Source organism: Nematostella vectensis, chromosome 3, assembly GCF_932526225.1.
Source record: "Nematostella vectensis chromosome 3, jaNemVect1.1, whole genome shotgun sequence".
NCBI lineage: Eukaryota > Metazoa > Cnidaria > Anthozoa > Actiniaria > Edwardsiidae > Nematostella > Nematostella vectensis.
Genome location: NC_064036.1, coordinates 12,667,090 through 12,690,578, shown reverse-complemented (window position 1 = coordinate 12,690,578; position 23,489 = coordinate 12,667,090). Strand labels below are relative to the sequence as shown.

The 23,489-nt window shown below is 38.7% G+C and overlaps 3 protein-coding genes across 3 annotated transcripts; all 3 read right to left on the bottom strand.

Moving 5' to 3' along the window:
• Positions 1-34: 34 nt before the first annotated feature.
• LOC5518770 lies at positions 35-13,319 on the bottom strand. Its single transcript, XM_048725256.1, has 20 exons — positions 12,984-13,319; positions 12,108-12,198; positions 10,772-10,899; positions 10,635-10,678; positions 10,270-10,351; positions 10,147-10,200; positions 9,987-10,048; positions 9,735-9,808; positions 6,747-6,829; positions 6,493-6,587; positions 6,035-6,097; positions 5,658-5,712; positions 5,370-5,546; positions 4,850-4,916; positions 4,533-4,661; positions 3,106-3,306; positions 2,761-2,876; positions 2,436-2,583; positions 818-933; positions 35-445 (listed from the first exon to the last, which is right to left on the bottom strand). The coding sequence occupies exons 1-20, from the start codon at positions 13,059-13,061 to the stop codon at positions 404-406; spliced, it is 1,905 nt and encodes a 634-aa protein (XP_048581213.1). The 5' UTR covers positions 13,062-13,319; the 3' UTR covers positions 35-403.
• A 370-nt stretch (positions 13,320-13,689) lies between these two features.
• On the bottom strand, positions 13,690-18,121 carry LOC116602259. Its single transcript, XM_032363595.2, has 5 exons — positions 17,675-18,121; positions 16,210-16,368; positions 15,307-15,961; positions 14,985-15,219; positions 13,690-14,308 (listed from the first exon to the last, which is right to left on the bottom strand). Exons 1-5 carry the CDS (start codon positions 17,730-17,732, stop codon positions 14,225-14,227), a joined length of 1,191 nt encoding a protein of 396 aa, XP_032219486.2. The 5' UTR covers positions 17,733-18,121; the 3' UTR covers positions 13,690-14,224.
• A 130-nt stretch (positions 18,122-18,251) lies between these two features.
• Positions 18,252-22,568, bottom strand: LOC5518784 (protein mago nashi homolog 2). Its single transcript, XM_032363596.2, has 6 exons — positions 22,433-22,568; positions 22,303-22,361; positions 22,011-22,067; positions 20,271-20,324; positions 19,470-19,552; positions 18,252-18,688 (listed from the first exon to the last, which is right to left on the bottom strand). The coding sequence occupies exons 1-6, from the start codon at positions 22,524-22,526 to the stop codon at positions 18,589-18,591; spliced, it is 447 nt and encodes a 148-aa protein (XP_032219487.1). The 5' UTR covers positions 22,527-22,568; the 3' UTR covers positions 18,252-18,588.
• Between the last annotated feature and the right edge of the window lie 921 nt (positions 22,569-23,489).

Genomic DNA, 23,489 nt, shown 5'->3' with positions numbered 1-23,489 from the left:
CCTAGCTTATAGCTAGGATACAGTACATTGATCAGCTCACGAACTTGAAAAAGCGCAACAAACGCGACCCACATTTTTGCTCCCGTGTCACTTCCAGCAATGTTTCAGAAATCTGGCACATTCTCTGAAGCTAACAGCCGAAATAAGCAGAGCTGTGCAACAAAACAGTGAACGATAACGTGGTTCTTGTGTAAGACAGAACAAAGCGCAAAGCGCGAGACTAGCGGCTAGCACCATGTAATGGGAGGAGTAGCCGGTAAGGACTGCATGCCTACTGGTACTTTGAACTTGCTGTAGAAACTGAACAACTCCCAGCAGGACGCAAGCCTAGCAAGCGTGTCTCATCCCCATTTGGTTACGATTCAGAGTTCCTCTGGCTTGATTCGTGCAGGTATAAGTTCGTCTAGTGTGGCAAAACGTCACGACATGTTGGACACGTGGCATGCTGTTGAGATAAAAATATATATATGAGGTTTTCTCACTGAAAGACATGGACAAGAGCAAAACGGTAGCTAAGTGGGATTATTTGAGGTGAAGTATTAAAATAACGGTTTGCCCTAAAATGTTCGAAATGATGCAGAGCTATTTTTCACGGCCACTCCAGTCAATCAAGATGACTTCAACTACTTCCCACATCCGTGAAAGGGAGGGGGAGATGACAGACCAACCGAATAAGCATACAGCTAGCATACTATGTAATCATGGACCTTTCGAGCACTCCTGCAACTGAATGTTGGCGGTGGTGTGGGTGGACCTTACCATGTAACACAAGTAGTAGTTCAGAAGAGAGGAAATAAGCTTGTGATGTATGCCTTACCATTTTCAGCCAGGTAGTGACGCAGGGCAGATGGTAGGTGTGATTACACGGTAGACGTGCAGCTTCTTCGCCAACTTCAAAATCACACTGACATATAGGGCAAGACGACCCATTGTCTGCAAAGCGACATCTTATTAGTACTGTGTCTAAATAAGATTAGTATCCCCCACATGAGGGAAGTTCCACAGAGACGCCCGGTTTTTGCTGGTATAGATATTTTCTAAACTCATACAATAGCCAGCCAGTAGGCAACAAACCAACAAATAAAATACTGGAGAAGGAATTTCTTTGCGTAAAGGTGCGGGGTGCGTCATATATTTCTAAGCCATAACACTGGAAATTTGTGTTGCAACTAAAAAAAGCAGTTAAAAACAATGACAGTTTAAGAACGTCGCGATGTAATATTCCCTGTCTGAACGAAACTATATTTTCAACATCTTTGTTTAAAAATGTTTGCTTACTCTGTTCGTTGCAAAAGAGGATGTATTAAATTGTCTCACTGACATTTTTTTTTCAACAAGTGGTGCGCGATCTTACACCCTGTGATCAAGATGAGAAGAGGGTTGAATTGAGTCTGGCGAAGTTCAAAGCCATCTATAATGATAATCAAATCGTTTAAAATCCTCTTTCTAGCAGTGAAAATTCCTTAACAGCATATATTGCTCGAGTGTGCCACATCAGTAAAAGGATCCTAAGGATTGCTAGCAAGACTAGAGAGCTACCTGTGTGTTGTTGAGTGGGCCACCTGGGTGCAGGATCATAAGGATTGCTAGCAAGACTAGAGAGCTACCTGTGTGTTGTTGAGTGGGCCACCTGGGTGCAGGGATTATAAGGATTGCTAGCAAGACTAGAGAGCTACCTGTGTGTTGTTGAGTGGGCCACCTGGGTGCAGGATCATAAGGATTGCTAGCAAGACTAGAGAGCTACCTGTGTGTTGTTGAGTGGGCCACCTGGGTGCAGGATCATAAGGATTGCTAGCAAGACTAGAGGGTTACCTGTGTACTGCTTGAGTGGGCCACCTGGGTGCAGGGATCATAAGGATTGCTAGTAAGACTAGAGGGTTACCTGTGTGTTGTTAAGTGGGCCACCTGGGTGCAGGATCATAGGGATTGCTAGCAAGACTAGAGAGCTACCTGTGTGTTGTTGAGTGGGCCACCTGGGGGCAAGGATCATAAGGATTGCTAGTAAGACTAGAGGGTTACCTGTGTGTTGTTGGGTGGGCCACCTGGGTGCAGGATCATAAGGATTGCTAGCAAGACTAGAGAGCTACCTGTGTGTTGTTGAGTGGGCCACCTGGGGGCAAGGATCATAAGGATTGCTAGTAAGACTAGAGGGTTACCTGTGTGTTGTTGAGTGGGCCACCTGAGTGCAGGGATTATAAGGATGGCTAGTAAGACTAAAGGATTACCTGTGTACTGCTTGAGTGGGCCACCTCGGTGCAAGGATCATAAGGATTGCTAGCAAGACTAGAGGGTTACCTGTGTACTGCTCGAGTGAGCCACCTGGGTGCAAGGATCATAAGGATTGCTAGCAAGACTAGAGGGTTACCTGTGTACTGCTTGAGTGAGTCACCTGGGTGCAAGGATCATAACGATTGCTAGCAAGACTAGAGGGCTACCTGTGTGCTGCGTAGTGATCTTGATCCTTGGGAGGGATTCTATAACCTCTGGCAGGGCACCAGGAGGAGTGTCATCCCCCTCCATCTCAGGGTGTGCTTCCAGGAACTGACGAATAAGATCCAGCACTAACGCTCCGCCGATAAACAGCTAAACATGAAGAGAGAGGGAACTCTTTTAGGCATGTTTAATGCAGAGGCTAAATGCACTCATAATACAGTACATGACCAAAAAACTGAGATGTTCCGCCTACTGGATTTATTCGGTTTTAATTAGTGGTAGGCCTGTCTATTGTGATTTTGGTATCAATAATGCTTAAAACAGTACCTCAGTCGGGTGAGGCACTCTGCCAAATGGTCCCATGAATGGTAACTCGTCATGATCATCTTCTTCATTGTCATGATCGTCAACATCGCTGTCATTGTTGTCATCATCTTCAAAATCTTTAAAAGATAACTTCTTATGAGACATATTAAAAGCGATTGATACAACATTTAGAGCATATATGCAAAAACAGGCCCTACCAAGCCATCTGTAGGGGAGATGGGAGTATAACAAATTAGCTCTCTCCTTGATTCTTTATTTTGTTTTTTCCTTTGTTTTAGCTTTTTCGTTAAGGCAGATTTCATAGTAGTGATGAAAAATCAAAGACAAGATGGCATACTTGAATACCTGAATGAAGCAGTGGTAAATCAGATGATTCAGATGAATCATCATCATCATCATCACAATCATTTCCAACACAGTCACACAGTGATGGTCCATTGACAAATGAAGGAAAAGAGTCAAACTCTGCCTGGTCTGTGCAGTATTCACAAGTACACTCAATGCCATCATCTTCGTCAGGCAGCAGGTCATGTCTTGGATTGTCCCCTGCAAGTGAAAACAAAAACAATTATGTGAGGTTATTATGCCTAGATCTTGTTTATTAAAAGGGGTTCACTTTAAGCATTATACATCTCAATATATACTACTCCTTGTGTTTACTTCCACTAGTTAAAAATGCTTTGTAAAACCACATATTAAAAAAATATCTTCTGGGAACAAAGTAAACAAATTATTGAATAAAAAAATTTAATATAACATCAAGGGAAAAATTTTTATATAACAGTAAGGGAAAAAATAGCTGCCCCCCTTAAAGCCGCATTGTCACCAGTTTACTTCCGGTCGATTACGCAACAATCTACGACGATTTTTTAACGGAAAACGCGAAAAATATTTCAAAATATTGAAAGCAGTGTGTTTATTATTTATGAGGATGTGATGGATAATTTACAGCGGATGGCATGTTTAATATCTCGGATTTCAATAGATTCTTTTGTCTTTTAACGGTTAAGGTTTCCGTCGGACCTCCGGAAGTAAACTGGTAACAATGCGGCTTTAAGGCAAAACAACATTTTCATTGCCCCCCCCCCTTATGTTCCCCCCCCACCAGAAAAGCCAGCAAATTAGATATGAGCGAGGACATTGATGACAAAGAATGAGCACTTTAGCATTTGAAGGTTAATTATTTCAAATATGGAACATAAGTATGAAGTGGAAACCATAAAAAAGGGTATATACAGGTTTGCATTCCATAGATAAAACATAGTTTAATGTGTATTCTGGACTGCTGGATTTTACATGCCAAATAGCTGCCCCCGAGAATTGTTGAACCAAGAAGTCTGATTTGACACTTGGTCAAATTAGAAGAGATAACACACGAAGAAATCAGTGCCCCCCCCCCCCCCTTTTAAAAACCCACATTCTTTCAACGCCCCCCTGTAGACCTCGGCAATTTCTTGCGGCCCCGTCACAGTATCCTCACCCCCCCCCCCCCTCGGGATAATAAATTAACTTTCCCTAAACATGCTGCAAGCACTGTTACTCTTAATATATAAAACCTACCACATTCCAGCATTTTAACACAGGCCTATAGTGCTCTATTCTCTCTTTCTTTCCCATGAAAACCACCTACACAGTTTAATGCTAGTAGCTCCAGAGGCTATAACAAGCTCTGATCTCAAGTGTAGGTTACGGTAGACTGTGATAACTAATAACAATGACACCAAATGTCATCAAAATTTAATGATATAGTTGGAAATTCAAGGATTTCTTACCAACAGAGTCAGGGAGAAGCTCTGGCATATCATCATCACTGTCCTCATCACTCAGATGTGGTAGTTGTCTATGTTTCCCCAGACTGTCAAGCCTTTTACGCTTGGAGTTAGATGAGGAACTTCTACCCCCTACAGCAAAGAGAAAAGTTTGAATATCCTTAATTGGGATAGGAAAATATGTGCATCTCTCAGGTGGTTTATAAAATTATCAAATAATTGTGAAATCCTAGAGTTTCATTTATTATTGACCCCCTTCTCATGGAAACTTGGCTTATGTGTCTGTTTCTCATCTCATAATATCATCATACCATTCTTACCAAGTTTAGCTTTCTTGGTCTTGTATTTAGATGAAGTAGATTGGCTGGTGTGTCTGTCTTGCGAAGACTACAATAAAAACAATTTTAGTCATACAACAAATAACCAAGCCATAATTTATGTGCTAAAAGTTGCTATCATTTTGGTTACAAAAGCAACTAATACTGTATCAAGCTGGATCATTCATGATGCAGTTAAAACATGTATAACTTCGTATTTAGGCTCTATATAAAATTGAGTGAAACAACGCTTGATTCCATTGTTCAAAAACCTGCCTTGTTACTGCCAATGTTGTGATGTTGGTAAATGAGACATGATTTTTAGACAAGAGAAATAGAAATATAACAAGAGGCAACTAAAAAGGATTTCGCTAACTCAGAAGGCAGGAGACATTTCGGATTATAAGGTTAGAAATATTTTATTCGCTGAGTTCAATATTCAACATAAATTGGGGATTTCTTTTTTTTTTATTTCTAAAGAAATCGCTGACAAAGTATCCTTATTCCAGTGGTTAAAACACACCTGATGAGAAGAGGAGCACATGACTGCTGTGGCACCAGCAATGGCTTTAGCAAACTCGTCTGCTTGGTGCAGCAACTCCCTTGTCTCTGAGCACCTTTTGAGTGCATGTTCATTTACTGCCACTGCCTTCTCATAATATCCAAGCTCATAGTATGCCCTTGCATACCTATAGTGACCCTAGAGAACAAGCAAACATTCAGATGGTCTAAGGGTACAGCCGTGGGAGCTCAAAGTGGGCATTCTGTTCTTCAAAAAATAAAAAAGAGGTAGCAAAGTTAATTTCTGTACCTTTTCCCATGTTGGATTCAGACATATAGCTCGTCTAGCATCTGATAATGCCTCTCTAAACCATATACAGTAAACATGATTAAATTTTCATTTGTCCATTATTGTAGTTGTACCTAAAAATGCCCTTGTTTCTTCCACTGGTTGTCTTAATTTTCATACACATTAGATCTGACAGACATGATGGGAGAAAAACTTTGCATGTGCAGTGTGAAGAGAAGCTAAAGAGGTCATAATTTTGTACAGCGGCAATGGGCTCCTTGCATTCAAGGATGAATTTCTTTATTCAAAAAACTTATACCGTGAGGTTAAATTCGGTTTCTTCAGTTTTCTTCAGAATTAACGGTCTCTAAAAAAACAAGTAGAAGTGTGTATCTCACCTAAACTGTGTGGTGTTTAAGTAGGTCTGAGCTCTGTTGCTGTAAAGAACAGCATCGAAGGGTCTATAAGAAAAGGTACATAAAGTATCAGTGAAGATTTAGCAAAAACACCAAGATATATTTATTTGAAAGAGTTAATCACAATCATCACATTCTCTGATAACAGGGAAGGCATAGTGGCTCCTTTCAGAACACTACCTACAGTAGATCATTTGGCAAGTACTATCTGCACATCTGCAAGCTGAAGCTCAAAAGGCAATTATAGGTCACTTTTCAAGCCAAAAAAATTGAAAGCTGCTTCTAAGATACACGCACACAACTATTCTACCAATAGACTGCAAGGAAAATGCCAACTACAGTCAGCTGATATTTTGTTTAAGCTGAAAATGTGATGAATATTTCAAATTTCAACCTTACACAGATGTTTCTAGCTTTGAGTCCTAGAGTGGCCTACATACTTAAGATTGATGGCTTTTGTGTAGAATACAGAGGCCTGTTTGAATTGTTTATCCTTGAAGTACTGGTTTCCCCTCAATCGTAAACCCTCACAGATCTGAAATAAAAACCTAGCACATCAGCACACAATGTCAAGCACACCAACTCCAGCAGTATTACCAAAACACAGAAAGGCTTTAGATAACCTCCAGGATGTCTAACTAAACCACTAACAGAGGAGTTAAAAAGAGAAAGGAATCATTTAAAAACACTTTACCTCGTCATGTCTTTCAGTTTTCTTTTCAAAGTTAGCCAAGTGATCACATGACTTGTCGCTCGCCATGGTGATGTGATATAAGGCTGCAATTAAATTAATGGAGAGCCACAACATAATAAACAACAACAATAATAAAAACGTTCCCCGTGTAAAACCATGGGATGATATGATATAGTCTTCAATTAATGGAGAGCCCCAACATAATAAACAACAACAAACAACGTTTCGTGTACAACCATGATGATGTGAGGCTGTAATTACAGAGACCCATAGAAGGAAACACGGCAGAATGTGTTTCTATTTAAAGTGTGATTGATATTATTACGAAAATAAACCACTTTGTTATGCAACACCTCATGTGTGTTTGTTTTGTGGGAGTCATCAATTGCGCTGTTAGATGTTTGTCAACAGGGTTTTTGTTCATTTCATTGGTTACAGACCGCCCGAAGATATCGGATACGTGAAGAGGCAAGAAAAATAGAGGGGAGTGAAACTGGGGTGGGCGTGATGGCTCTCGAGTAGTTTCTTTGGAGATATTTCGACTGAAATTAGAGATCTAAAGTTAACCGTGACGAGAAACAAGAGTATATAAATCCATTACAAATAACATAGCCGTGACAAGTAATCCTCCGCGAGGATGGACCAAAGACAGTTAAAGGATAATTTTTCTTGCTTTCCCTCCTACTCTTCATTTCATTGTGTCAGGGAGAGTTAGGTCTGGTATTCGCCCCATTGACGCTAGACTAGGAATAACGTTGTCTGTTCGTACGCACTTGTCGCAAAATACTCGGTATGCTTCGTCGGTGTCAAGTTCATTTCCAGGCAAGAAAGGCAAATGTATCCAATATTATTCAAGGATTAAGCTGATTATTGAATTGCCAAATTGGAAACCAAAGAAACGTACAATGCAGAATACATAAATAGTGAGCGTGTCGTAAGAAATACACAAAAAAACACAGATGCAAGTTAACAAAGCTTCCATAAAGCGAAAGAAAAAAAAAAACACGCTCTCTTGAAAGTTCAAACAGACCTCAGATAGTTAACAGAGTCTATGGTATTTGTGCTGTTGTTGTCTTGATCGTACATTAATGCAGTGCGTTAATCAATTTGAATCTAAGTTTAACTACAGGCGCGCTAGAAGTTTGAATAGAGCGAGCAGATCAGGTTGCAATTTGGCATAGCAACATACTACACATATCACTACATACAAGAGTTACAGTTTCACTCCCCGTCACTTCTTCTGTAACTCTCATCGCGGATTATACGAACAAACTCCCTGTTGACATCTCCCCTTACAAAACAAACACAAATGACACCCTTATTTTCGTAATGATATCAATCGTGCATTAAGTTTACGGAACAGTTTTGCGACATGGTCCCGAAAAAAATTATTACGTGCGCACAATTTATCCAAACTATACAAACGAGGTATCAAATAAATCATTATAAAATGAAGAATTTACCTAATGTTTGTTATTTATTGCTTTAAAGGAAACTTTTTAAAAAAATGCCAGTTATCTTTGGAAGGATTTAGGTACCATACCCCGTGAGTGAAAACTGACGTCAAATGTCAATCAGCACATGTTTGTTAACAATAGTGTGTCTTCGATTTTTGATATCTAGTTTCATTCAAAAGTAATTATATTTCAAAGTTACAGTATGCAAATTTCAGCCATATCCGGTGATCAAATTCCGATTAGTTTCGATGGATTTAGAATTTTAATGGCTGTACACACACTTTTGTTAGCGAGGTATTGCTCTATCGACCTGCCAAATTTTATGCAATTCCGAGCAATCTAGCCAACAGGGTTCGACCACTGCTGTGTTGCATTTCGGAAGAAAACAAACGCTTTTCAAGTGTTACACGAGCTTTTGACAAGAGCAACAAACTAGGAGGTTGTAGACATGGGCAAAGAAAAAAGCCAAACATGTGTGAAGAAGGGAGAAGCAAAGGATCTCAATCCAGAGGAAGCGAAAACTGTCCTTCTAAATTCAATGGCTGCTATTGGCAAGTGTAGATCTTAACAGGACAAAATGAGCCCCAAGGATTCTTCTTTTTGCGAGGCTTGTACTAAAAATACTAAAAATGATCGAAAATTGCAGAACAGAGTAACCCAAGTGTGAGCGCTGATGAAACAAATCACAACACTTGTGACGCATTGCTCGGTAACAGGCAAATTCGAGTAAGTTCCTGCATGAGCGCCTGCTAATGATAACAGGATTAAAAGATTATAACGCAAAATGTGTCATGCATATAATTCTCCTAAAAACGTTTTTCGCTGATATTTTCTAAAATAAAATCGCTACCGTAAATATTATTCCAGAATAGTATTTAATGTAGGGATTCAGTTAATGTAAAAATCATTTTTTCGGCATTTCTGTCCACACAAAACTGTTTCGTAACCTTAAATATAAATATATTCTGCCGTTCTCCCTTGACCCATAACAAAATAAACAGCAACAACAAACAGCTCCACATGTTCAACCATGGTGATATGATATAAGGCTGTAGTAATGGAGAGTCACAACAAAATAAACAACAACAAACAGCTTGACATGTACAACCATGGTGATGTGATATAAGGCTGTAGTAATTTAGACCCATAACAAAATAAACAACAACAATAAAAAGGCAAAGGCTCCAAATGTACAACCATGGTGATGTGATATAAGGCTTCAATTAATGGAGAGCCACAACAAAATAAACAACAACAATAAAAAGGCCCCACATGTACAACCATGGTGTTAATGGAGAGCCACAACAAAATAAACAACAACAACAACAATAAAATTGATCCACATGTACAACCATGGGATGCTTACTCGCACTCATGATTGTAAATAGTGTGGAGCAATTCATATCTAAACACTTAATTAGCAAAGTCAGTTGCATTAAGGGGTGCATTTAATCATGTCTAAATTTGCTCTTTTCAAAAACTTCATTTCATTTCAAACATGTAGTTACAACAAATCTACCAAACATTTTACCTTGATTCAAAACAGACATCAAAACCAGCAGAAGATCTTCTTTACGTAGTTTGTCGCTCCATGTAGAACTACACCTGCAAATGAGATAATGCAATGTATATGTATTTGAATGCTACTATAACTATATGTTCCCATGAATGGATGATGAAAAAAATTCAAGCAACTAGAAAATATTATCACAGCATGTAAAATGTCCTGGGCAACTTAATAAAAATTAAAAATATTTTTTAACATCTATCCCATAACACTCACCATAATAGTTTAACAAGTTCACTGTCTTCTGCAATGCACAGGACTTCAGTTAGAAGGTTACACTAACAGAAATAAAAGATGTCAGCTTCATTATGAAAAAATTTTAAGTAGTGCATTTTCCAATGTTAAATAACAATGAATACCGACCATTGTTATGTACCTCTTTCAGTTGTTCTGATACTTGGAAAACATCATATAGAAACTCTTGTCGGGTCTGAAAGATGAAAAAGGGTTTGATAAGCCCAAATGAAAAAAATAACAACAGGGGAGATAAACCACTCACCATTTCCGAAAGAATTAAATCTGCAACCTCCTCAGCATAGTCACACACCTCAATGTGTTTGTCAGTTAAGCAGTCAAAACTCCTACCATAAGAAGACACCCCATTCAATGTTAGCTGTATGCAATCTCAGAATGCACTCTCCTGGGCAACTAGCTCCAATTAGGACTACAACTTTACAACCCTTTGGTGGCCTGGCCATGTGAGCTTTGTTTGTATAGCCTTCTCAAAACGCCTTCTCTGGAGGTTTGACTATCTCCATCTATGCAGAAATTATATTATTTTTCTTTTGTTACCAACAAGAAAAAAGAAACCTTTGGCACTCAAACTCCTTTTTTTTAGAAGGCTGCTGTATGATTTTAGATTACCTTGAGTTTGGCAACAGGTCCCTCTGATGAAGCCAAACTAAAATCTGTAACAATACCAATTTAGCGTTAGGTTTGAAGCTTTATCAAATTTATTTGGAGACAAAGAAATAAAACATTACCAACGTAGAGCATCTCACCTTTTCACTATATTCATTTTTCCTTTTAAATAGGAAAGGAGACAAGATACAGTTTTTTGCATGTTGGATGTGCTTCTGTTGTTGCTTTGCTTCCATACCCAGCCATTTTATATAAGGAGAAACAATATCTAAAAAAAAAAAATCTTTAATCGAGAGGGTTTTTTTGGTTCAATGACAAAAGTGCTTGTTTATGGGTTTGGAGTGGGTATTGCAGGTAAAAAGACTTTTTAACAAGGGAATAATGAATCAGGCAGATTGAAAGAGGCTTGTGTGACAATGTGTTTTATTTTTGTTTTGAATAATGAAAACTTTCATCATTTTTCAAGATACATCTTTCCCATATTAAGGGGCTATGGTACTATCTTTTGAGTCCGTTGCTAGGGAAATTTGTTTTTTATAAAAGCTTTTTTTTTTCATGGAACTTTCAATATAAGTGTGGACATAAATGACACAAGTGATGACATCATCTGATCCCTCCCATGGTCACATGACCTAGAACAGAAAAACATGTCGGAGAAGCTACTGTTCAAACATAACATATCATATTTTTTGCAGAAATATTGTAACATCACTATTTTCTAAAACTTCACGCATCGGATGTGCGAAATTTTGATACCGCGAGAAATGGTGATTTTTTATGTTCTTCGAAAACCTCATATTTGGTAATAACCTTTTCATTCCTTTAAAAATCAAAAATCCAATGCACTAAGTTGTTAGGAATGGTAATATCAATGGTTTGAGTGAAAAACAATTCACAACTGTCGTAAAATGTTCAAAATTAACGTGTTTTCCTTGGGCGGAAATGGCAGCCATCTTGTTTTTTTGCCATCTATTTTTATTCCCTAAAAACATATGAAAATTGCATTTTCTTCTACAAAATGTCGAAAGTTTAATATTAATTAATCTGTTGGGAAAAAAAAAAGAGAAAAAAAATTTTAGAACTGGAGTTTCGAAGAAAATAAAATTACAAAAAAGACTCAACCAGGGATTGAACCTGGAGTACTTGCTTATGAGTCAAAGGTGCTAACCATTGGGCCACAGAATCAAGTTAGTGGAAACATGGCAATTTTAGTCTATTTCATCAAATGTAGCGCTTTTCCCTTCCGTAGCAATGGTGTTTCGTAGCAACAAGATAGTACCATAGGCCCTTAAGTGATACTTAAGAAATAGAATTTATCTGTTTTAAGTTGCAGGATGGATTAAAATTTAATGTGATTCAAGCAGATTTCATTCACTGTGGAGATTAGCATCTTATTTGGTTTCCTAAGTCACGAAACCATGCATCAAGCAAGTCGAGTCTATGGGGTTTAATCATCCGTGGAACCCTTAGACAAACCTTTAGAGTGTGAGCTACAAGCTTGTTCTAGAGAGGAATCCATACTGGGCTCTGATAGCGTAGGTGAATGTAGACTACACTCCCCATTATTCTAGAAAATAAATAAAATATGGTAAACAAGTTCAAATGCTTCTTCTGAAACAATCACCAACATTTTAGTGACATTTGAGGATAAAATGATTCATTAAGTAACAGACAACATACAGTGAAGTAGTAATAGACTCAAAATGTTTATCTGTGAAAAACAAATAAATAAACAAATAAATAGACAGACAATGACCAAGAAGTCAGGCTTGTATGGATTTATAAGAATGCAAAATCACAAAAAGCAATAGCTGGGAATAGGTACTTAATACTCAAGAAGCCTTGTATGCATGTCTTGACATTCGAACCTACTGTAGGCTATCTATAATATGAGTAGTGCCATATGACTTACATTCTATGGAAATAACAAATATCAAAATACCATCCAGTGAACAAAAATTCAATTTAATAGAAACGGTTCTTAATGGCAATAGTGTTTCACTGCTTTTTTTTTTTTTTTTGGGGGGGGGGGGGTGGGGGGGTCTATAAAGTAAGTAGGTAAATACCATGTATATCTAGATAAACACAAACAAATAAACAATGACGTAAACAATTCACACATCGACAAGCCATCACCCCAACTAGTATGTCTGGAAGATGGAAAGGCAGATGCCAAGAGTTTTTCCCCCAATTCTCACAATTTTTGCATGGCTATTTTCTGTCTGAGGTCAACACAGTTTATCAATCTTACACATTTCGGGTCCACATTTTATAGCCAAAGCAAGGACAGCGGAGAATCGGTCCAAGCCACCTATCTCAACAAACTCACTCCCTTCACTGTAGTAAGCTCACCTCTGTTGCTTCGTCTCTAGTTGAAGAAGAACTTGCCCGGCGACTCGGTGACTGCCCCATGATACGATGACTTCTCATCAATCTTCACCGACTCTCTTAACCTTTATTCAAGCAAACTTCGCGCTTCAAGGTTAACTTGGCTTCATTTGCGTACGTCCTCACCTAAAAACTTAGACAAAAGCTCAAAAAATGGAATGGCTAGATACGCCATAGGCTTAAAATAGGAATTTTGAGGGATGTTACTTCTTTTTTCAAATCTTTGACCGATTTTTAATGACCAGCGGAAGACGACCAACTCAAAAACTTGCACTTTCAGTCACAACATACGGGACCTCCCTCACGCCATAGGGTACTGTGGGTATCACTTCCGGTCAACACAGGACGCCCATGGCAATAATGGCGTCCACAAGCACATGGTCCGCCTTCTCTAGGAAACGTGCTCCCGTGCGCAAAACCGATTTCAGCTCGTTTCCGCGTGCATTTTTAAAGTGCGGTTTGTTGAAGTCGACAGCAAACTCTTTAAAACGTGTTGTGAGGCATAAGGGAACTCCTAAGCGAACTCCACGTCACGAAAAGAGCAGAGAGCACCCACGTGTCGACACGTGCTTTCGAAAGGGATTAGAATCTAGTAAATCTTAGCTGAGAACATAGCGGGGGAGGGGGGGGGGGGGGGGGTATTTTCCCTGACACAATATTCATTGATGACTTTTTTTTTTCAAGCACCGTCTTTAATTCTAAAAGTTTTTGTTTTGGCTTGATCTACCTGTATCTTGAAACCTGTTCAACTATCATGCAGAACACCATCTCATTCTTCTAGATACATTTTGCTGAAAATCTAGTACAAGTAGTTTCCCTTGATTATTGTGCAATTTTCTACTGATAAACCAAAAGGGATAATCAGCGCCATAAAATACTTAGAGCAAATACTTATTAGAGCACCTTTTAATTAAGGTTGTTTCATAAACCATAATCTTTTCTGACTCCCGGCCTAATAAGTGATGAGATTGAGATGATTCTAAACGCTAGTAAATATAACTTATAGTTGGTGCGCTAATAGCGACGCGAGAAAGACAATTAGCCTTTTTTGTGATTGGGCTTCCTGTGTTTAGGGTTTTGAGGACTGGCCTGCGACATTTGACATTTTTGGGTTATTTTTCCACAGGAAACCCTCATAAAAAAAAACGCCTTTTTTTCGTCCTTTCTTCGCTATCTTATAGAGGCTACGCGGGAGTCCGTCTTGTCTAAGCGTCTTTATGTCCTTCACCTCCATCTGATGCCTGTTCTGTGTTGGCAGGCGCTCGTGCATGCTGTCGTCTTTGTTTTATCTACGAAAAAGAAATGTTTTTGAAAGCGTTTAGCCTCTTGCTGTTAAAGCTTTATGTCTATGGCTTCAATTATTCAAATGGCTTCAAATTTTGTTCGAACCTTCTAAGTAAAATTTTCGGAAGATTGTTAAAGGGTGACGTTGGTTGCCGAATGCTGTTTAGAGTGTCAGCTAGCACATTTTCCAGCTGTCGCTTAGTTTTATCGTCCCCACTAATCGGGGCAAGTACTACAAGCTCAGAAACGTGTTGGAAATTAAGTGTACTACGACCCTGAATTCGAGCCCAGACAAAGATCTTTATACGTCTATAATTTGTCAAATTTTGTTAATTTGTTAATCACTAAATTTCTTTCGTGCCATGCTATAACTTATAATAAGCTCCATCAATCTAAGGCCACCGCACCAAACAACTGCAGCAAGAAGATAAGGGAAAATCGCCTCAAATTCCGTAAGAAACCCTCCTTGTGCACTTAGTGCTTCGAGAGAGCCAACTATGGACCAACAATTTGATAACCGGCGCGGGTCAGTAAATCCCCCTAGTAAAATGTCGAGCAGCCAAACTAATCTCTATAAAAAAAATATCATTGATCAAACTGATCCGCGAAGAAGATCAGGAGAAAAAAATCGTTACATCCCCTTCAGATATCAAACGGTCGGCCCTTCAGTGGGCATAATACCTTAGAGTACAGGAACAAGACTGCGCCAAACAGCAAGAGGGCCCCTCCCCCTATCAGTAAGTAGACGTGCATCGGTAGCCCCTTCTCATCATCCTCTGCGGAAGACGAGTCGACTGTACGATCTTGTACAGACAGTGACGTCATGCCCAGGTTTCGGAGGCTGCTGCTTTGCTCGAGAGAGGACTGGACTCTGCTGACTGGAGGAGATGAGCCACGAGAAAAATACAAGCTGGAACTAATCAATTTATTTTGTGTGTTAGAGGGATGTGAGAGCGAAAATGAGAGAGAGAACGATAATAGAACACTATTGTTGATGGCCAACCTTATAATGATGCTCCCAGGAAGAAACTTATTAACTTCCGCCTTGACAAAACTCGTGTCGCCCTCAAATGTTTTGACAATGGCCTCAATACATGTTTGCTCCAACCGTCTGAACTCCTCGCTTGTCTTATCGTTCAGCTCCGGCGTGAATTCCTTGTCGATCTTCATATCAACATTGAACTCTTTGAAGTCATTCTCAGTTGTCTTAGTATCTACGGCCTCAAGGGGGACAGCCGTTGTAGGGAGGTGCTCGTCGGATTTGGCAGCTACTGGAGAAGGGGTGCTTTTTTCAAATGCAGTTGTTTGGGTGGTGGGGGTATTATCTTCTTTGTCTGGTTCCTCAAGGGGTGCAGCCGTTGGAGGAGGGTGCTTGCCGGACTTGGCTGCTACTAGAGATGAGGTGCTTTTTTCAAAGGCAGTTGCTTGCGTGGTTATCACGGCATCCTCGTCAGGCGTCACAAGAACGATCGAGGGTGTTGCGTTCAATGACATGGCGGCCGTTGGCGTGATCTGGTGTTCTATCTGTTTCGTAGTCGTTGTGCTATGTGTGTTTGACGATGGGGATGGTAAAAAATTGGCTTTGGTAAGGTCGATTGTGGACTCTGCGCCACGGGAAAGGTCTTCCAAGGTCTTCGTCACAGATAGTAAGTCCTTGGCTGTAAAGAAAAAAGCATTTATTCTCTAAACCACTTTCATCACCATGCTCAATATATGAACTGCAAAATTTTATGGTCAAACACATTAGTCTTGATCTCGAACCATGTTAATTGAAAAAGTAATCTCTCTACAGAAATTGCAATATTTGCACACTTTAGTCTACATGACTGACTGCTCAATGCTGGCCAATCACGTCATTCGTTATTTGCTATAACGTGACGGACAGATGGCTTATCACGTGAACAACCTGTTGGTGTCGGCTGGTAGCAGGATGTTGGGTAGGACTCAGAGCATTTTTGGGTCGCGTTAGATTTGGTCTGAATGCCATATTGACAGTTCTCCCAAATACATGGACCCCAAGATTCCAAGCTTCCAACATTGTTTTTCCTTTTATTAGCATCACACACTAAGGAGAGAAAACAAAATACACTCTTCAGGACTTCACTACGGGGGGGAGAAACTCTATTTGTGTTCCAGATAAATTTTCAAAAAGCAATTTCATTTCACCAGTTAACTTTTGGTCAATCACTTAACAATCTCCGATGATTTAGGTGAAACCGCGAAAAATTGTAAAAGCAGTGCGTCTATTGGAAGTTTCTTCGAAAATGTGACTGATATTTTAGAGCGGATGTTAAATATATCGCGGATTCTAAAAGATTCTTTTGTTTCTTGTCTGTTGAGGTTTCCGTTAGGCCTTCTGGCAGTAAACTGGTGACAATGTGTAGTTCCAGAAAATATCCATACCCCCATTGTTGGGATTGGAAATTCTAGGGGGGGGGGGGGGGTTTCAAACGCCCAAATTTCCAGAGGGGAGGGGCGGCTTAAATGCCCTTTTTCTTAACAGTAACTGTATTTATTTTTTCCAGGGGGTTGGAAATTCAAGAGGGTTGGGGAGGTCATACCTCAATGAGAGGGGGGGGGGGGGGTATGTATATTTTCTGGAACTACAAAATTCCGCTTTTTTATTGAGATTTTCAAACTTTTCTTCCCTGAAGATTTCCAAAATAAGGGCCCATTTTCGCCATCAGATATTGGTATCTAACACGGGCATATCGATTGTTTGGATAGCAGTCCTTGACGGTTTATTGTTGATATATTTCGTAAAACGCGATTGTAAGTTTTATTATCTATTCCACCCAATTTTTGCGATTTATCATTGTTCTTTGTTCAAACAGACCCGTAAAAATGTTATTTGGACGCAGCACCTCCAATACGCACCTTGCCAACCATTTTTATTTATTTGCTTTAAACATCATTGGACTTCTTACCGACAATTCAGGACAAAGCCAGCTGCATTAAAGTTAATGCGTATATACCTTCAGTAGCGTACAGTATCACAAAAACGTGTCTTTTTATGAAATATCTGTTACTTCTTAACATTTTAAAGCTTTCAACAGTGCGAGAGGAGAGAAAATAAAAAGTGACGAACTCATTCTTGTGCAACCGCTCTGAAAATTATTTTCAACGGGCGTTGCTACATGTTCAAAATCAACTTGACAGTCACATAATTGTCTGGCAAGGATAGGCCTGTCTTCTCGATAGCCTTGGTCTATCCGAAGCTTTTTGCTGCTAATGTTTCAATTAATGTATTTACGAAAGTATGAACAAGGAAGACTGGACAGGAAGACGCAATAAATGACAATGTATCTGTAATATCTGCATGCATTTAAGAATAATTTATCTCTAATAACTGCACGGCTTTACAACCATACCTGGCAAACAGAGAGCAAGAAATAGAAGGGCACTGTTGACAATTCCGTGCAATTCCATGTTTTGTCAGAGGAAGAAGTGACTTCGCCGTCTGCCTCACAGAAGGGGCGCTTGGGCATCTCTATCGAGTCAAACCTTTATTTGATTAACCATTCCGTTGTCATGAGAATTCAGAAAAACATAAGTAACATTTACCTAATGTCTCCAGAATTGTTCAACAACCTAGTTTGTCAGACGCACTCCAGGGTTCCATTATTCAAGTTTTTCTCTCGCTAATCAAAGAAATTTAAAAAGAATATTTTAAAAGAATTTGAACAAACTCGGTTCCAAAGCTGATTATACAGCGAATCAAAAGATGAATATATGTTCCTTCTGAAAAGCACATCTGCAGGTTTTAATAAGGAGGGGCTGGTATGGCCGAATTGTCCCCAACAGGCCAAGATAGTTGCAGAATTTATGTTGAAAAGTCAATATTCATTGAACAAGTCAATATTGAGTGAAATCACAGCAAGAAAAACAGATGACACGAGGGAAGCAATGCAATTCTAAAAAAGAAAGTTCATACAGACACTACAGGTATAAAAGTAAATAAACCAGGCGAATCAATTTATTAATAAAAAGAAACCAAAAATCTACAATAGCATGGAAAGTTCTAGAATATGTATGGTCAACATATACAAAGATGGAGTTAAAACATATTGGCTAAATAAACAATTCTCTCCTACAACATCCATGTGATCGCTTTAACAGAAGAAGAATCTCACAGTCACTTTGTAGATCTTATTTATAGTAATTCCCCACGGAAGCACTAAACATCTCCAGGAACGAAACAAGGGTGTAGGAAGTTTCAATCTGTACAAATAAACTTCTTCTATGAAAGATGTTTGTGGTGAGCTAAGAGGATTGTATAAGGAGCTTAGATTGGCTTGATCTTGAAGTGTAATCCGATCAGTGAAAACACCATACACTTTAGGTCTTGGACAAGGTAATAGAAGCAGCGCAGACCCTCAGGATCCCTGTGGATGTAAACAAATGCTGTCTCAATAACTCATTCAGCTTTCATACAAAAGTGTGGAATATTTTTATTCCAACTAATACTTCAGATGATAGGAGTTGTTTAGATAAGGCTATTCAAACATGGTTCCACTCTGGCATTAATGGAAAATATGCAAAATAAAAACACAAGCTTAAAAATGGATTTATCAAACTTTAAATGGAAAAAATATATTTTGAAAAACCCTGTTGTTTTAAATAACCATATAGTTATAGATACTGTAAGGTCCCTCTTCTTTCACAATGCTATCAAGCATTTGTTAAAATTATTTGATTTATAGAATAAATAATTTCAAGAAAATATTATTTGCACTTTTTTCTTATTTTGTAATTGATTTCTTAAACAAAGTACACAGTCATCAAAGAGTGTTTCTTTTCTTTAAGGGAATACCTACTGATTGAAAAGAAGGCTTTTCTAGGATATTCTTGTAAACTAACGATTGCATGTTATTTTAAAATGAGTTATCACTGGGGCAAAATGAATATAGGCCCTGAGTAGGCCTTACAGCACTGAATATTAGAAAATATTACTCTGCACTATTGAGCTTTTTATTTCATGTGAAAATAAGTTGAGATGAATAATTAATTGTAAAAAAGAGTTGGGATGAATAATTGATTGTCCAAAAATAGGGCTCTAGGTCAAATATTTCGAGTCAAAAGACAAAATGAAACTGTTATATACAAGCATATCCCCTCCCAACCTCATTCTTAAGTATAGGATTGCGAGTAGTTTGGATCACATACTTGCACTGGTTGATGTCTACGAGGGAACCAATCTTTGAAGTCGTGAATGAAATGTGCTGATCTCCATAAACAATCTCCAACTCCTAAATACAAGCAGAAGTCATTAAAAATACTCTTTCTGCATAAAAACAGTGTCTAACAAAAGTGTCTAATATCATAAATTTGAGTACAATTCCAAGACCCAAATGCTGTGTATCTAGTTTTTGCCTGGGTTTTATTTTAGTGATACAGTAGTGGGACAGCAGAACAAAATTATTATGAAATGTAGGTACTTATGATGCTATTCATGAGAATAAAGGAGATAATAAACTTCAGCAAAGTCAGAACCATAAATGAATTATCTTAAAAGAAAAAACAACAACAAGCTAAGCACCAATAGCCCTCAGGCTATATTTGGAGCCCAAACCCCAAATCTTAAGTCCTACATATCCCAAGTATCCAACTGGGATTACATGCATATAACAAATAAGTACAAGTAAAGAAAAGACCGGAAAAGAAGAAGAACATTCTGCATTTTGTAGAAACATATTGAGATCCATGGTTCCTTTCCTTTACATAATTGCCACTTCCCAATTGCCATTCAGTATTTGCAATGACAACATTTCTTAAAATAAGTGTATGCTGTATGTATGTATTTGTGCAATTGATAAAATTCATGCTAATTATGGTACTGCAAATATTCTAAGCAAGGCTCTGAGATGAAGTAAGTAATTTTGGGTGGGACGGAGGGGGGGGGGGGGGGGGAAAGTTGTGCCTGCTGCAACTTTACAAGCCAAACAAAACAAAAACTAATCTACTCACCTGTCTGCCTACTCTGTCAGGCTGTGGCCAGAGAGCATCATCTTCTTTCATAACCTGATGATTAAGATGAGGACAGAAGATAATAATGAGTACATAGCTACAGCAAATCTGTTAAATGCAAGGTTATTTTACATATGATGTATTACATTGTAATTGATTTTAAATCCCACCAGAGGTCAGTTTGTAAAGCCAAAAATGTTGTCTAACTGGTCATTTGTCATTTTTTTGGCTTTTTATTTACAGCAGTGTTTGCTACCGATAGGCTAAGCTATAGCCTACTAGCACGTCAAACAATCAGAATGCTGCTTTGATGATAAAGCATCAGTGTGATTTGACTAAATGCAAGTAGCCTATCTATTATGGCCTCATTTAGCAGGTTCTACTCTATTTCCCCTAATTGATTATTTGATTAACAGTCTTCCATGAGACTCTATAGGCGCTTTCCTGATTGGCTGAAATTTCAGTTGAGAGACAAAGGACCTGACTAGTTATACAGCCATTGATGCAGGCTCACAGAAATGAGCAGGAAATTGAGCCTAGTGGTAGTCAAAACATTTTTTTCAGGGAGGCTTATTGCTAAAAATCCAGCCATTATCCAACTCATAAAATACTTCTTCAAACTTTCAAAACTTTCTTAAAACAATAAGCTGGAGTTTAAGGAATGTCCAGGGAAGAATGGGTCGCGTCTGACCCATTGGACTAAAATCCACCAGAAGTAAAGATTTCCCATACGAACCTTTGTATTTTTTTGCGCGATATGGGATTTGCAAACTCGTGTCATTTTATGAAAACATTGACCAAAGTTGAATGCAATCTGAAGCGATAATATGAACCTTTAAGGAGATTGGCCTCTTTAGATTATATGACTAAATTGCTTTAGCAGCCAGCAACAATAAACAACCAAGATTTTGGGCTTATCATGCTATTGACCAAGAGACAACAAGACGGTATTTTCCTGTATTGTATGCTGCTTATTCCATGTTTTATTGACACTTTTTCTTCGGATATCAGAGAATAAGACGCACATTTGATCACTCTGTGGTGAAAAGTTTGTATTGAATAAAGAAAGGGTGGTTGTAGAAGAGGGGTTAATCAAGGGTTTTATCATCGCTTGCCGCTGAGGCAATTTTTGTATAATAATCATCAGAGAGCCATCGCTTTAATTAATCATACCTTAGGATTCATGTTGCATCCCTTTTTTGGTCAAGACCTACACAAAATAGTAATTTTTGGAGCGAGTTTATACGCCCAATATAGCTAGAAAAATACAAAGGTTTGTATGGGGAACGATCAACTTCCGGTGGATTTTGGTCCCATGGTGCAGACTCAACCCATTCTTCCCCGGTCATTTCTTAAACTCTATACGATACTGCTGAATAATGTGTGAGCATGCGCGTGCTTTGGCAAAAACAAACAAAATCATAGTATTGAATTGTTCGAGTAAAGGCATGACTTCAGATATTGTTTTGACTTAATGTACAGCATTAAAACCATGCTGTACAAAAGATGACAGATTTCTTTGATAATGAGGGATTCATAAAGAAAATCATAGCCTTAATTTTGGTCTAGTTTTCTAAGCATTCGCCAAAATGTGACAGTTCGCTGGTAAAACGCTGCCATTTCAAAACAAAAGGCTGGTTTAACCGCACAGTACTAGAACTAGTACTACGTTTTTCAGCACTGCTACTTTATACTGGCTTATTTAAACAAATGTGTGTTTTCAACAGTTCTTTTCATTACCTCACTGTCATCAATAATTCTCTTGAGCTCTTCGATGACTGCCTTGTGACAGTAGACCTAGAACATGACAAACGTAACACATGACGACCTTTAACAAACCACAACACACATCATGTATAAGTTATCATAGAACATGGACTCATTTTCAGGGTACAGTAGTCAAGCAAGTAATTCTTTCTAACAGCTTAAGTCAAGTGAAGAAATCAATCACACTTTCTATATTAGGTAGATAAATGCCAAGCGCAGACCACATAAATGCAAACTATTGTAATCTATTGATCGACAATCTTACCTCTTTCCTGATCATCGTGTCATTCTTGTAGTTAGAATTGTTAGCATATCGAAGTTTACCTGAAAAATAACACTCTAAGTTAGCACCAAGGATATCAGTTTCACAAATTAAGGATCAAACAATCTTATACCATCAGGTCTGAACTCGAATTCGAGGAATTCATGTCCGAATTTGCCCTTATGGCCGACATAGTAGCGAAGATAAAAGTCATCGGCCGCCGCCATTTTGTTTGAGAACTAACGCACGCGGCTGGACGCTAGATACCAATCTCCTATGTTTAAAACCACAGGCACCCCACATTCAATCAATCATTCAATTATATTGGTAAAACTTGGTCATAACATACATGGAAAGAGCCAAAGCCGGAAGCTTAAGTGGCTTAATGTCAGATATATTAAGAGTACAGGAGTGAAGGATCGATGTATAGCTTGGTACAATGAAAAAAAATATATATAAAATAATACAATAACTACATAATATTATTAACAATAACTAATCTAAACTAAACTAAAATGTTGGCTTGTAGTAGAGGTCGTCATCGGACTTCCAGGTGTTGGTGAAAAAGAAAAGATTATGGATCAAGGGAGTGGTGTTTGAGTTTGGATCTGAAGTTGTAGGTTTTAAGGAATTTTAAGGAATTTCTAAGGGAGAGTGGAATATCATTCCAGATGGTAGGGGCTTGATAGGAGATGGAAAAGTGATATTTGGTGTGTTTTTTAAATTATGCTTTAAGCGCGTGGAGTAATTGTGTTTATCGGAATTGACACACAAGATTGGAGATAGAAAAAGGCGCTTGGAGGGTTTGCATATGATTCGCAACATAGCAAGAGAAAGAGGGATGAATATAACATAAGAATAACTTATAATAACTAGATGACTAGCAGGCTCGCCCTTCTCTTGCCCCTCTTGCCCTCAAGGCGCGTACCCAAGATTGGCTGCGCGGGTCATAGGTACCATATGGAAAAAGCCTAGTTTGAAGATTCTTTTATAAGAAATGACCCACTTTTTGGCTGTCAAGGGGGGTTGCGCGCATACACTGCGCAACCCCCAGTGTAGGCGCCTGCCACTTTCTTGATAAACAATTAAAGGTAACCAAGCCTCCATGTGAAAAGAGAGGCGAACATTTACCAGGCATATTAGATCAATGGCTTTAGTGTTTCTACGATGCGTGTTCACCGGTCGCCTCG

What these genes read in the sequence shown, in the direction of transcription:
- LOC5518770 (XM_048725256.1), bottom strand. Translation starts at nt 13,061, where the DNA reads ATGAGAAGTCATCGTATCATGGGGCAGTCACCGAGTCGCCGGGCAAGT. An exon ending in CTAGAGACGAAGCAACAGAG is followed by an intron (nt 12,199 to 12,983) that starts GTGAGCTTACTA and finishes TTTATTTTCTAG; the next exon opens with AATAATGGGGAGTGTAGTCT. An exon ending in TTTACCACTGCTTCATTCAG is followed by an intron (nt 2,877 to 3,105) that starts GTATTCAAGTAT and finishes TATCTTTTAAAG; the next exon opens with ATTTTGAAGATGATGACAAC.
- LOC116602259 (XM_032363595.2), bottom strand. Translation starts at nt 17,732, where the DNA reads ATGGAATTGCACGGAATTGTCAACAGTGCCCTTCTATTTCTTGCTCTC. An exon ending in TCTTGCTCTCTGTTTGCCAG is followed by an intron (nt 16,369 to 17,674) that starts GTATGGTTGTAA and finishes TTCTCTCCTTAG; the next exon opens with TGTGTGATGCTAATAAAAGG. An exon ending in CTACCAGCCGACACCAACAG is followed by an intron (nt 15,962 to 16,209) that starts GTTGTTCACGTG and finishes TTTTCTTTACAG; the next exon opens with CCAAGGACTTACTATCTGTG.
- LOC5518784 (XM_032363596.2), bottom strand. Translation starts at nt 22,526, where the DNA reads ATGGCGGCGGCCGATGACTTTTATCTTCGCTACTATGTCGGCCATAAG. An exon ending in ACACGATGATCAGGAAAGAG is followed by an intron (nt 22,068 to 22,302) that starts GTAAGATTGTCG and finishes GTCATGTTCTAG; the next exon opens with GTCTACTGTCACAAGGCAGT. An exon ending in CTGACAGAGTAGGCAGACAG is followed by an intron (nt 19,553 to 20,270) that starts GTGAGTAGATTA and finishes GCTTGTATTTAG; the next exon opens with GAGTTGGAGATTGTTTATGG.